This window comes from Ammospiza nelsoni, chromosome 4 (genome assembly GCF_027579445.1).
Source record: "Ammospiza nelsoni isolate bAmmNel1 chromosome 4, bAmmNel1.pri, whole genome shotgun sequence".
Classification (NCBI taxonomy): domain Eukaryota; kingdom Metazoa; phylum Chordata; class Aves; order Passeriformes; family Passerellidae; genus Ammospiza; species Ammospiza nelsoni.
In genome coordinates, this window is record NC_080636.1 from 54,073,959 (window position 1) to 54,086,352 (window position 12,394).

The following is a 12,394-nucleotide window of genomic DNA, read 5'->3' on the forward strand; positions in this document are numbered from 1 at the left end:
GCTGAACTGACTATAACCCTCATTCTCCTGCACCACTGAGGGAAGAAGGGAAGGCTGATGGAAAAGTGTGTTTAAGATTTGGGTTCTATTTCTCATTACCCTACCCTAATGTGGTAATAAATTAAGCTGAATTCTCCCAGTCAAGTCTGTTTTGCCTCTAATTGGTCTGTAGTTGGTTTCCCTGTCCTGTTCTTGATCCACAAACTCTCCAGCTAAGGAGGGCAATGACAGAACAGCTTTAGAGAGAACACAGAGCAGCAGGCCTCTGGCATCCAGCCAGGGCCAACCCCCCACAAATAACTACAAAAAGAGACAATGATCCAGGCTATTTTAGGACATTTAGTCTTAAAGCATGATTCCCATATATGTGTTCACTCTCCAAGTTTTCTGGTATTCTTCAAAATCAATGTGAGATTTAGATATCAGCTGCTGTGACTGTGGAAAGCACACTAAGACTGCCAGAGTAGGTTTTGAAACAATCCACTGATCTGTTCAGAGAGAAGTGAAATACTGAGTGCAAAATATTACTACATATATTGGCTTAATTCATGAGACTCTTACTTGTTGACAGGAAGTAGAGAATTTTCTGTGGTAATTGAGGAAAAAAGTGAAAGGAAGGTCATCAACAGTGTATACAGACTGAGACTATATATGTGCCAAATGTTTTGACCACACACAAGAAGAAGCATGCAAAAACAACCTAAAAAAACTTGGAAGTCCAGTTGATTTTTATTCCTGAATGTCACTTATTCCAAAGTCTGCAAGCAGCAGGAAGAGAAATATTTATCAGAATATTAGCAAAAACAATCAGAAAGTAAAACCATGCCACCCACAAATTACATGACAGGACTACACAAAACAACAGAGTAGCTCACATCTGACACAGGAAACTCTTTGGTTTAGTCTGAAAAACACTGGTAAGTGGTAAATGAGCAAACAAAACCACAACAATCATGGTAATAACTGGTTTTCTCTACATATGCACATGTCCAAGCTGAAAACACTGAAAAATACTTTAAAATCCAAGCTGGTACATGTGTTTTGAGGAAAGCACATAGTTCCAGATGTGTCTTTTTGCTTTCTGAAAGCACCTTTATTTTTCTGAAAATGCGGCCTCACCTGTTTTATCTTTTCCCCAGGACAAGCCTACAGGATAGCACAACTTTGGGAAGAATCAGTTTTCTAGAGCTTGGGCTACAAGGCTTTTTCTTTCCTTCATTTGAGGGGGGGAGATGGGCAGTGAGAGGAAGGCAGGGTTTGTGGTATGGTGTGGAGAGGAAATTCATAGGACAATTCTCACAGTAAAGACAACCTGAATGAAAGGAAAGGCAACTACTACAGCTATACTGGCAACTCTTAAATCACTCACCATTTCCAGCTAGGCTATCTCTACTGCATCTTGTACCCTTCAATTTCTAACCCATCAATCCAGTGTTCTGCCAGCAGCTCAGCTGTACCACAGGCAGACCCCAGTTCATTTTTCCTTTGGGATGTCTTGTTGATCTTCAGCACAGAGGAGAATGTGTCCTCTCACAGCATTTTCAAATGCTTCCTTCTGTTCTCCTCTTACCTTAGATAGTTGTTGAGCCTTGTTCTGACTTCTCTCTATGGCCTCTATCTGTCCATAAAACTTGAGCTGCAAAGCTCAAGCTCTTCAGAATCTGGTGGGGCATAGGTGCTGCCATTCAGTCAATTGAAAATGCAGCTGCTGAGATTAGCTTACTTAATTACTGCTCATCACTTCTTCAGATCACTGCTCTGGCTCTTTTCCATCTGTATTCTGAAACCCAGCTCTTCAAAACTGTACCAGAGTTTCCCTCTCATGTTTCAGCTGGCATCAGTTCCCCTCTAAGCTGCTCCTCACTCTGTTAAGCACACAGAAGAAGCAAGTCTGGCCTAACATTTTAGCCACAAGCACTGACTTCTGCAACAAATGTCTGCTTACAAAGTTACCACTAACCAGGTCCCTTTCTCAAACCAAATAACAGCTCAAAAGGAAACTTGACACTTGAACATACAGGAAGAAAATGAAAGGAATGGTATGGTGGCATATGAATCACGTCACTATGCATTACAGCAACTGTAATCCTCCCTTCCGCCTCCCTGCCAGCTAAGCCATTTCTAAAAACAGACTGTCCTCTCCAAGAAGCAGTTTCTGTGTCTTAAATCCAGATGCCCTCAGAGGTCAACAAAACAAATGCACCACCAGGAACTGATTGCTGGCAGTAAGGTGTGTGGTGTGCTTCCTACCAAGAGGCCTCTGGCACACCCAAGTTCCTCTGAGCAAGATTTATTCTTCATAAATCTCAAAGAAGCAAACAGACCATCTGACCAGTAACTCTGTCAGTCCCACTGCTCCAGCCTTTACCTTGTTTCCTGCTCTCCCAGTCCACATCACACGGGGAGATTTGGGATGAGGGCACACTAAACTATTGGTGGCCCCATTTACCTGTCCTTGAAGGAACAGATCATTTTGTCAAATACACCATGGGTGCCAACACCAAGTCTCCTTACACAATTCTGTACCCCAAACCAACAGGGATGTTCTTGTTTGAAAGGGCTGCTGCAAGACAAACTCCACACTGCTATGACCAGCTGGTTTTCTTCCCTTTTCTTAGTTATGGATAATGTACCCCACAGGGAAATGACCCTCCACATGACCACCACATACTCAATTCCAAAGTACACCCAAAACACTGAAAACTTCATCTTTCATTTACCATACTCTGAATTATCCAGTGTTTTATGCATTTTTAACAGACTTAATTCATTTTAAGTAATCCTTGCATTATTTCTATCTCCAAAAAAAAAACTAAATAAGGAGTGGAGGCCTTTTACTTCATGCTTGTTTTTTACAGTATTATTAGAACTTACAAAGAACTCACTGGAATTAGTGATGATTTGTTCAGTGATGTGGTTGGTTATCCAGAAGATGGCACCATATCCCCAAAATTCACAGGCAATGCACTCACATGGAACTCTTAAGCGTTGGCAATACAGATAGTGCACATGCAGCAACTTCACCAAGTGATTTTACTCACAAAAGTAGACTCAACTTACATTTTGTATATTTATCTGCAAGGCCGTTTTGTAATGGTTGAAGTCTTTAGCAAGCTCATATCCCTGGTGATAGAAAGTGCACAAACCCTGAAAAAATGATAGCATCTGAAATAAAAAAAAATACTTGTTAAAACAAAAAAACTCCCCTTTTCTTCAATACAATTGCTGCACATAGGCTTTTTTTTAAAAAATAGATTACATAAATATTATTTTAAAATAAATTTCCATTAATGCCTACACTTTATGAGTACTATTTAAATCTAAACGATGATCTATGTATACAGACATTCTGGATGGTCCTGTCTGGAATTTCACAACTGATCTCTACTTTCCATTTGACCATAGGAAATTATATCCCATGTTCCCAAACTTTCCCATGTAACTTTTTCCTACAACTGCTCTGATACCAATGATGTCTGGAGCACATATTTGTGCACAAGGAGGTAATGAGCATTCTGTCCTTTCGTCACCATTTCCCTGGTCATTCCTCTCTCTGCTCATGACCACGTGCAGATGACTGTCACATCAGCCATCTGGTTTGCTGCAAGAAGGAAGCTTTGGCCATTGCTGCTTCTTGTGCACAGATCTGACTTTGCGTCAGAACCAGCAAGTGACCCACTTAGCATATGCTTGCTTCAGTATTTCAATTTAAAAGAACAAACAAGTTATACTACACTGGAAGTAGCATGAGGTGTAATCCTGTCTAACTCTCCTGTTTAGTTCAGGTTGCTGGAACAAAGCAAGTGAGACATAAAAGAGCAATGTATCTAATAAAAGTCTGAAGTCATATTGCAAATAAAGCATTTTCAACAAATGCAAAAAACCCATAAATTTTAAGTATTAAGGGCAAAGGAAGTAAGAATTCGGTACAAAGCTTTCTAGTGTAGTGTAAACTTCAAGTACAAATTAGGCAAAATACAGCCCCATCCAGAAGGAGCTTTCAGAAATGAGAAAGGGACATGTTGCAAGATCATAATTTGAAGATTCATTTTTCTAGTCTGGCTCTGAGGAAACTTCAAACAGTCTGAAACACAATAATCAAATGCAAAACTATTAAGGGTTACAAAAATATTTTTCAAAAAAAGAAAAAGCCAGCATATCTACACTAGAAAAATGCCACACAACCCCTCTTTTCACATCATTTTGCCTTTCTTTAAACAATGCTAATATAATTGCAGCAATTTATTGCCCCTTAAGTATTTCAGCAATTTTTTTCACACAGAAATTATCTCTATTAGAATAGACAGTTCTTAATAACTGCTTAATGACCAGCTATTTTGATTAGGGTCATTTTAAACTTTTCTTTCATTATTATATTAAAGCAGTTGTATCAGAATAAAAGGACAAACTTGGCCCAAAAGCACAGACTTCAGAGCATGAGAGAATGGAAGTTGCTTCTACAATCCATCCTCCATTTATTCTCAGTATTACACTTACTGTTCTCTTGTTGTTTGATACATTTGTATTTAAAATACCAAGCTACTGCACATTTCAGAAAAATTTCTGAATAAGTTCTTCTCATAGATTTAAGAAAGTCTCATCAGTGCATACAGCATAGCCACCAAAATCAAATTAAACCCCTTGCTTTCTGCACAGATTCAACTGCAAGTGAAATTAAACATATCAGGCTACCCAGGAATGGGCTTCTTACCCAGCAGCACCCTCCTAATTGATTTATATCTGCAATTATTTACTAGCAGGCCTCTAAGCCCAGCCTTCATAATTAAAATTAGATTCCTTGCATTAGTCAGCAATTACATTGCATTGGTTAGAAAACTCAAGGCAAGAATCTTGACACCAACATCTTTTTGATTCCTCTACTCTGTCTCACAGTGTGAATTGAGGTTTTTGCAGTACCATAAAAGGTTTCACACATTTTCTGAAAATCAACATCAGTGGCTCCAAATCAGTTCTTATTACTGAGGTAAGGTTTGACATGCTTGGTTAAATTTATCTGCACTAGGAATCTGTACAGCTGTATCTGTAACAAGTTAGTTTAAATTCTGTTAAGTCACTCAATTGATTGTGTTTTCCAGAAAGCAAAGCTTGGCCTTTGACCAAATGCATTCCTTCTCCATCCCCTATGAAAGGTAGAGTAGGTTGAATTCCCTGATACTCACAGGCTCCACACACTCAAATTTCTTCCGCTCCTGGATCTCCTGCAGCTTGCACACGTACTCAAGGGACAGCTCATAGAAGTGTTTTCTGTTCTGCTCCACTTGGTTATCTGCCTGCACACAGAGCACACCTCATGAAGTTTCACAGACATTGTGCAGACAGCTTCAGGGTAACACACACACAGAAGTGGCAAGCAGACAACTTTCACCATATTTGAGGGATTTGTTACAACATAGATCATTCCATATTTTTAAACGGCAGCAGCAATTCCCTTTCAGTACATAACATATGTTGTTTTGAATCATGAGGCTAGACTTTTTAGAAAAATTCCAGCAACACCTCTTTAAGCTTCTTTTCTAGGGAATCCAACTTTTAACAGCATTGCAAAGGTACCTGTCCAAACAGAGAGTGGGAGCTAAGAGCATCATCCATTAGAAAAGGGAGAAATCATCTCTCCAATCAAATTAAGGAAGAAAAAGTTATTTTTGAAAACTACAGTTCTGGTGCTGTAAATTTTACCCTATAACCCAAATAACTGTTGTTAAATAGCCAGAACGCTGTTGCACCCATCCCACACCTGTGCTCACTCTCACTGGCAAGAAATGCAATGGAAAAAAGTTCACTTATTGGTACAACACTCCACAAGTTTCCCCAGAGCATCCCGTGTCTAAAAATGCAGCCTTTCTACCTGCAGCTGATATTTAGCACAGCTTTGCAGAAATACCAACACCATATTGATGCTGAACAGCTACATTTCAGCTAACACCCATCTGCATATAAATATTTCACTTTCTAGCATCTGCCTATTTTTTTATGAAGTTGTTATTTAAGGTACATGTAGGATTCATTTAAATTAATCTTAAAACTTGGTAATAGGAACTGTTATTAAAATACATTAAAGAAAAGGTTACTCTAAGTAACTAACACTTAGGCTTTGCCCACAAAGATAAGACAAAATACATGTACAGTGAATTACCAAAGGAAGTGGAGAAAGGGTTAGGTGAAAGGACAAGACTTACTATCAGACTCTCTCTTAAATACTGGGCCTACGTACTTCAGGCAGAACAGTGACTGCTGTGCTTTAAGAGGATAAACCAAATTAGCTTTAAGAGAGTTTTGCCTTAAGACCTGCTTGGCTTTACTGCTCTGTGCTGGAGAACTCTCAGCAGTTAAAGGGGCATAACCACAAATGCCATTAAATAAATTGAGCCCTGATAAGTATTTCCGTAAGCAAATATGTTTCAACAAGCCATGTCATTTTGATGCATCCCATAAACTGTGGAATTGTTTGAGTTGTCAGCCTATAAACACAGGAATTGTTTGAGTTGTCAGCTAAGCTTCTAATCATATATACACGAAGGGTACCACAACACCCTAGAAAGAGACTCTGAAGTGGATCTTGGAGGACATCTGGCCCACCACATAGTCCAGATGTGATAAAGATTCATACTTTATCACATCTCTCAGTTTTTTGAGGCATGAGCCTCCCCATGCACCCAGCAAGTTGCATTGCAGTTTGTGCACTACTGAAGGAAGAGAGAAGTGAGAAACACACCATGCTTCAGTAAAATTACAGGAATATCCCACCACCAGGAGAGTTAAAATTTGTGTTTATGTTAAGACACACTCCACAACATGGCATGTTTTTCATCAAATTTTTGTCAAATTTATCCCTCACTATTTACTCCAGTCAGGAACTGACACAGCTAGACATGAATAAAACTAAATTATATATATAATTGCACATATATACATATGCAACTATATACACCTGTTCTCTAAGCTTATGCAAGAAATTGTTTCCTATCTTCTCTGACAACATGCCCTAAGGGCCTTTTTTCTTATACAGTTATACTTCAAAATTAAACACATAAATGTGAGAGCCTGACTGAAGAATTTCAGAATTTTTGCTCATGAAACTTTGAAGGACATTTAAAACAAAGCTATTTGCTCATTCTAGATTTCACACATGCTCTAAAGCTTCAGGCTATATTTGAGACAGCTTCAAAATGCCTCTTAGAGTCATTATGTATTTTTCCATTGAGGTTAGGTCTCATTTCAGATTTGATATCAAGAACCCATATTTCATCAAGTGATCATAATCAGCCCTTTATCTTTTTGTCTGCGTCAAGTTCTTTGGCAGCTGATCAATTTGACTAAAGTGCAGGTCCTGACACATGAGCCATGCCCAATAACTTCACTGGGACAACTCAACTCCCCAAAAGACATTTCTTTACACATTTGAGGGTCTATGCTGCAAGTGCAGCATGGTGAAGTGACATCTTAGTGAAACTCAAGAGTAGAGAAATTCCAGGGTAACTTTGCCAGTAATATTAACCATGTTTATGAAAAATGGCATAGAATGTTGGGGATGGGGTAGAGGGCAGGGACAGGAGTTATCCCTGAGGAAAACATTAAGGTTTTTTATAGTCTAAGCATTAATAATTCTGACATAATTACATTTATCTGGGAAAAAAGTCCTCCTGGCTATAGCAAGTCTCTACAAGATTTCCCAGCAGTCTTTTCACATACTATTTGCTGTTGCCCTAGAAATAAAAACTATTACAAATAAATTGATGATGATAAACCCAGAGGGAACCAGAAGGAATGCCAGGCAAAACAAATCTATCAATTATAAATTGTCAACAAATTTTTTATAGCACTACTCAAAAAAACACCAAAACAAACCTTCAAAACATGAGAAAAAGCAAAGGCACAAACCCCCTTTATTTGGGAATAAAAGTATTGCTGTCCTCTGCTGCAAGTGTTAGCACAGGACATTCAGTGAATACTCACAATGCAATGTAATTACATGAATGATAAAGCCTTGTAAGAAATTCAGAGTTTTTCACATTATGTTTGCACTTCCCTCTTCCCCAATTATATATAAAAATGACATGAGACTCAGTGTTTCATACACACAAAACCCTTGATTCAGAAAATGGTGGAGGAACTAAGTTCAGCAAATACTGATTTTCTCACCAACATTTCCAGATGAGAAAATGGCTTTGTTTTACCACTGAGAATGCCGTTTCTGCATTTGCAGAAGTATATTTACCTATCCCAAAGTCTTCAGCCTGCATTAAAAAAGAGAGGCAACAATACCTCTTGTAATTGTAGCTCTTTCTTCTTAGCTGATAAATTCAAATGTTTTTCTAACAAACTGTAATTCTTCTCTGTCTCTTTATCAAACTTCTTCTTTTCCTCCTAGATGCAGAAACAAAGTAGCAATTATGTCAATATAAAAGTCTACTATTTTTCTTCTGTTAAAATTCTAGTTCATCAGGAAGAAAGAGGAAAAAAATTCATAGCTCCAAAAAGCAGAGAAAAATATGCTCCATCTCATTTTAAAAATTAATTTAAAGGCTAACTTGGAATGAAATCCCATTGCATCATTATGGTGCAGCTTATCACACAGATGCTTACATCTTCTAAGTTAAAAAAGAAAAAACCTGGCTTCTTCTTGATTTATTGCATTTTTCATTACTTTCAGGCATCATCCAGACCACCTTGTTTTTGAATAAAAGGCATTACATGGAAATATCAGTTTCACTGAAAAAATAACTTTCTAAAATTGACAAGGGAGAAATTCCAACAGCTCGAAACCCAAAGGAAATACACCTCTATATTTCATAGGATTTCTTCATTTTAAAGCTATACAACAACCTCAGTGCTGAATTCCTATTTCTACCAGAGTTTTATTGTGCCCATGACAAAAACCCCCAAAAAAAAGAAAAAATATCCATAAAACTTAATATCACAGTATCAAAAGAAAAAACTCTCACATACAAGTAGGAATATCATTTGCACAGTGCAAAACTATTTCTCTGACCACCAAATGCAATGTACTAGAAGAGGGACAGTCATTACTTTTTTTAGGAAATCTGAGTTTCTGAATCTAATTTGGTAGAAAATATTGTGAAACAAATTGATTCCTCGGTTCCTCTGCATTAGTGCAAAAATCAGTATTCATGAATTCAACAAACCAGTTTTGAAGCTACTTTTAGCATATCTAATTGCAGTTGAAAAGAACCTCAAATATGTAAAATCAAGTATTTAACTACATATTCAAGAACTGGCAGATTTAATCATCAGAAAGATACTAGTTAAATTAAAATATTTTTCCTCATCTGTAGATTTGAAATCACATATAGATGTATTCTAACCAAACCCCTGGTTAAACTCTACAGACATAATTGCTCTTTTTTTCTCCTCTTAACCTTTCATTTTGAACACTACTATATGTACTATATTAGAAGAGACACATTTTTGCTCTCTGAACCATCAGATTCTGAAGATGGCAGTACATTAAAGAGGCTCTTTAGGATTGCTTCTCAGCAAGGACTTCTACCAGAATTTTTTCCCCCACTCTGACACTCATAATTTCTTTTAAAAAATGAATCTTAAAAAATATTTGTTATCGACTGAGAAACACGAACATATGCATATAGTATCAGGGTGATTAGAGATAACATATTAGCAACATGGGGGATTAGGAACAAAGTGCAGGAAAATAGGTGAATCTCTGTGTTTATACCAGTAAAATTTCCATTGATGTGGTGAATATTTGAGTGCCCCCCCCCCAAAAAAAAAAAAAAAAAAAAAAAAAGAGTTCTCTTAACTTCTTAACAGACAAAGCCAGAAACTTTACACACATAGTTTGGGATTAGTGCAGCAACAACTTTCAATAAGGGGTAATTCAGTAAGTGTCTCAGCTTCCAGCTCTATGAAGCTAAACTTTCTTCCCCTTCCTTTTCTTCAGCTTAACTCAGACCATTTCATCAGCAAAGGGATGTAATATACAGAAAAAATCTGAGGCAGCAGATTCAACTTTTATTTTTTAATGGTAAAGCATAGATCTTTCCTAAAGCAAATACTACACAATGTTGCAGATATATTTCACCACTAGATGCCATAGGTTGGTTTTCAGAGCTAAGCAGAGTTATATTTCCAATGTCAGTGTTTTGATTATATTGAATAAATATTCAGTTAAGAATATTCCAAGAGCTAAATATTTTTAGAGGGTTTTTATTTAAACCTTATACAATTATGTAAGACTTCTATTTAAAGGTTTAAACAACTTTTTTTGACAGAATTCTGAAAAAAAAAAGTTTCTATCAGAAATAAAAGCTACAGCTTCACAGAAACAGTATGCAGGGACACAAGGAAAGAAACATCCATCCAAACAAAATGGGAGAAGTAGGCTTTGTGAATTTAATTTGTGTTAGAAGGATCAGGAAGAGAATTCTCACTAGGAAATGAGTGAAGATATGAGATAACTTAAAGCATTAGGAGTTCTCACCCCAAAACCAGCAATATTCTTTAACAGCAAAAATACTGCTGAAATAACGCATTCATTACACAGCTGGTTCTATGACAATGGGTTACATTGAGAAAAAATTCTCTCTTTCCTTGCAAGACTGGCTATACTACAGACCAAGTTTTTATTGTGCGTTGGTTGGGTCACCTAATATGCTTCTCTCAAGTCCATAAAATTGTACAAAGCTCATTGTACCATTGAACTGAAAGGATTTATGATCCACAGAGCATTTTCAGTTCATGAACACTGAAATCATATGCAGACATGTTAATCATTCCTGCCAAAGTCAAAATGCACAGTGCTCTCATAAGTGAAACATTGTCTTAACATCACTAAATATCACTGGTGATGAAGACATGAAATTGTAAAATAAACCATATGCAGGTATTTTGAAAATGTATTGAGTTTTACAACAGAAAACTGTAATAAAATGCTGGTTTCTTTCTTTTCTGCTTTTTTTTTTAATAAGCACTTAAATTTCTCACCCCAAGGAAGGCAGGCAGACACAAATTTGTCCTTGTTACTTTTATCCAAATCTAATATGTACTTAATGCATGATTTTCACTTAGCTTTTTTTTTTTTAATATTCACAACTTAGTGACAATCTTAAAAAAAATGACCAAATGCTTTTATCAAAAATACTTTCAATGAGATCTTGTCCTCAGCCTCTTCATCCCTATTATTCCCATGCATACAGAGCCAGTGAGTCATTTATTCAAAACAAAAAAATAAATAAAGGTAATTCTCGCTTGCAGGTGGCAAAAATGTAGTTAAAAGCATATGGATGAGTGAGCTCCTTTAGGCAGTTAATATTTTTCAGCCCTTGGTTGTGCAACTGCAGGCAAATACAAAGCAGAACAGGGTTACCCATTAGGAAGGGGGGGAAGGCTGTTAGCAGACACAGGAGATAAGGGAGGTGGGGAGAAGGAAGGGAAAGGACACATTCTTCTCTTCTTGACACATTCCATTTGTTTCTGAAGCAAGTTCTCAAAGTAGAAACAAAAAAAAAAGTGTGAACAAATGAAGCATAAACAATAGCATGTTTCTGCCAATTACATGTCATTAAAATGCAATCCAAGTAGAGAAATAAAACAAACTTATAAAGGAAAAGAGGGACAAACCTTTACAGCTCCTAGCTGCTCTTTCCTAAATCTTTCCAAAGGTTTGATCAGAGTTTCAGTAACACTGATTGCCTGAAGAAAAAAAAGCATGGGTTAGGTTTCTGCAGCCAGATTGATGAGTCACATCAGCAACAAAAAGTAAAAAGCAAGGAAGCTCTGAGGTAAAATAATAGAAGCATGCAAGTTAAAACTTCTAACTAAAAAAAAAAAAAAATCACATCAGAGTTCATTCAGGCTTACAAAATTTCTTAAATCAATCCACTATCAGGAAAATTAAATTAAAACAAATGCAAAAATTTCAGAAATTTCCAGATTGCACCCAAAATTGCAACTGCTTCATTTGTGGCAGTCTTGCAGATCAGGTTGAAGGCCTCAGTGATGGAACACCAGAATGACACAGAGGACAAATAAGCTCCATTTGGGGGATGCAAAGATTTCTGCAACAAGAAGCACTACAGACAACTCTGGAATAGACTAGTGAGTAGCAAACAATAATCTTTTAAGGCAGTTAAAGCCACTAGGCATTCATATAAATCTCCAAATATTACCACACTTAAGTACATTAATAAGACCTTAAGCTAAATTATAAAATCAAAGAGGTGCAAAGCCAATAAAGAAGAGGTTTATTGAGATGACTGGGTGAGCATCCACCATTGCACTTACAATATAAAGTCTCATGGCCATTGCAAAAAGAAAAAAGGAGGACACAACATTCCATCATAGAACAGAAAACTGTAGCTTATTAAATCTGAGCAGCTACTAATTCACATGAAAT

General features: G+C 37.0%; 1 protein-coding gene across 1 annotated transcript in view; it reads right to left on the reverse strand.

Moving 5' to 3' along the window:
• ARHGAP10 (Rho GTPase activating protein 10) overlaps window positions 1–12,394 on the reverse strand; it is a 139,614-nt gene that overhangs the window by 74,316 nt on the left and 52,904 nt on the right. The window contains exons 4-7 of the mRNA XM_059470893.1: window positions 11,620–11,691; window positions 8,284–8,385; window positions 5,181–5,291; window positions 3,061–3,165 (exon numbers count right to left, since the gene is read on the reverse strand). Of these exons, the coding sequence (XP_059326876.1) occupies window positions 3,061–3,165; window positions 5,181–5,291; window positions 8,284–8,385; window positions 11,620–11,691 (390 nt within the window). The remainder of the gene's footprint in view (window positions 1–3,060; window positions 3,166–5,180; window positions 5,292–8,283; window positions 8,386–11,619; window positions 11,692–12,394) is intronic.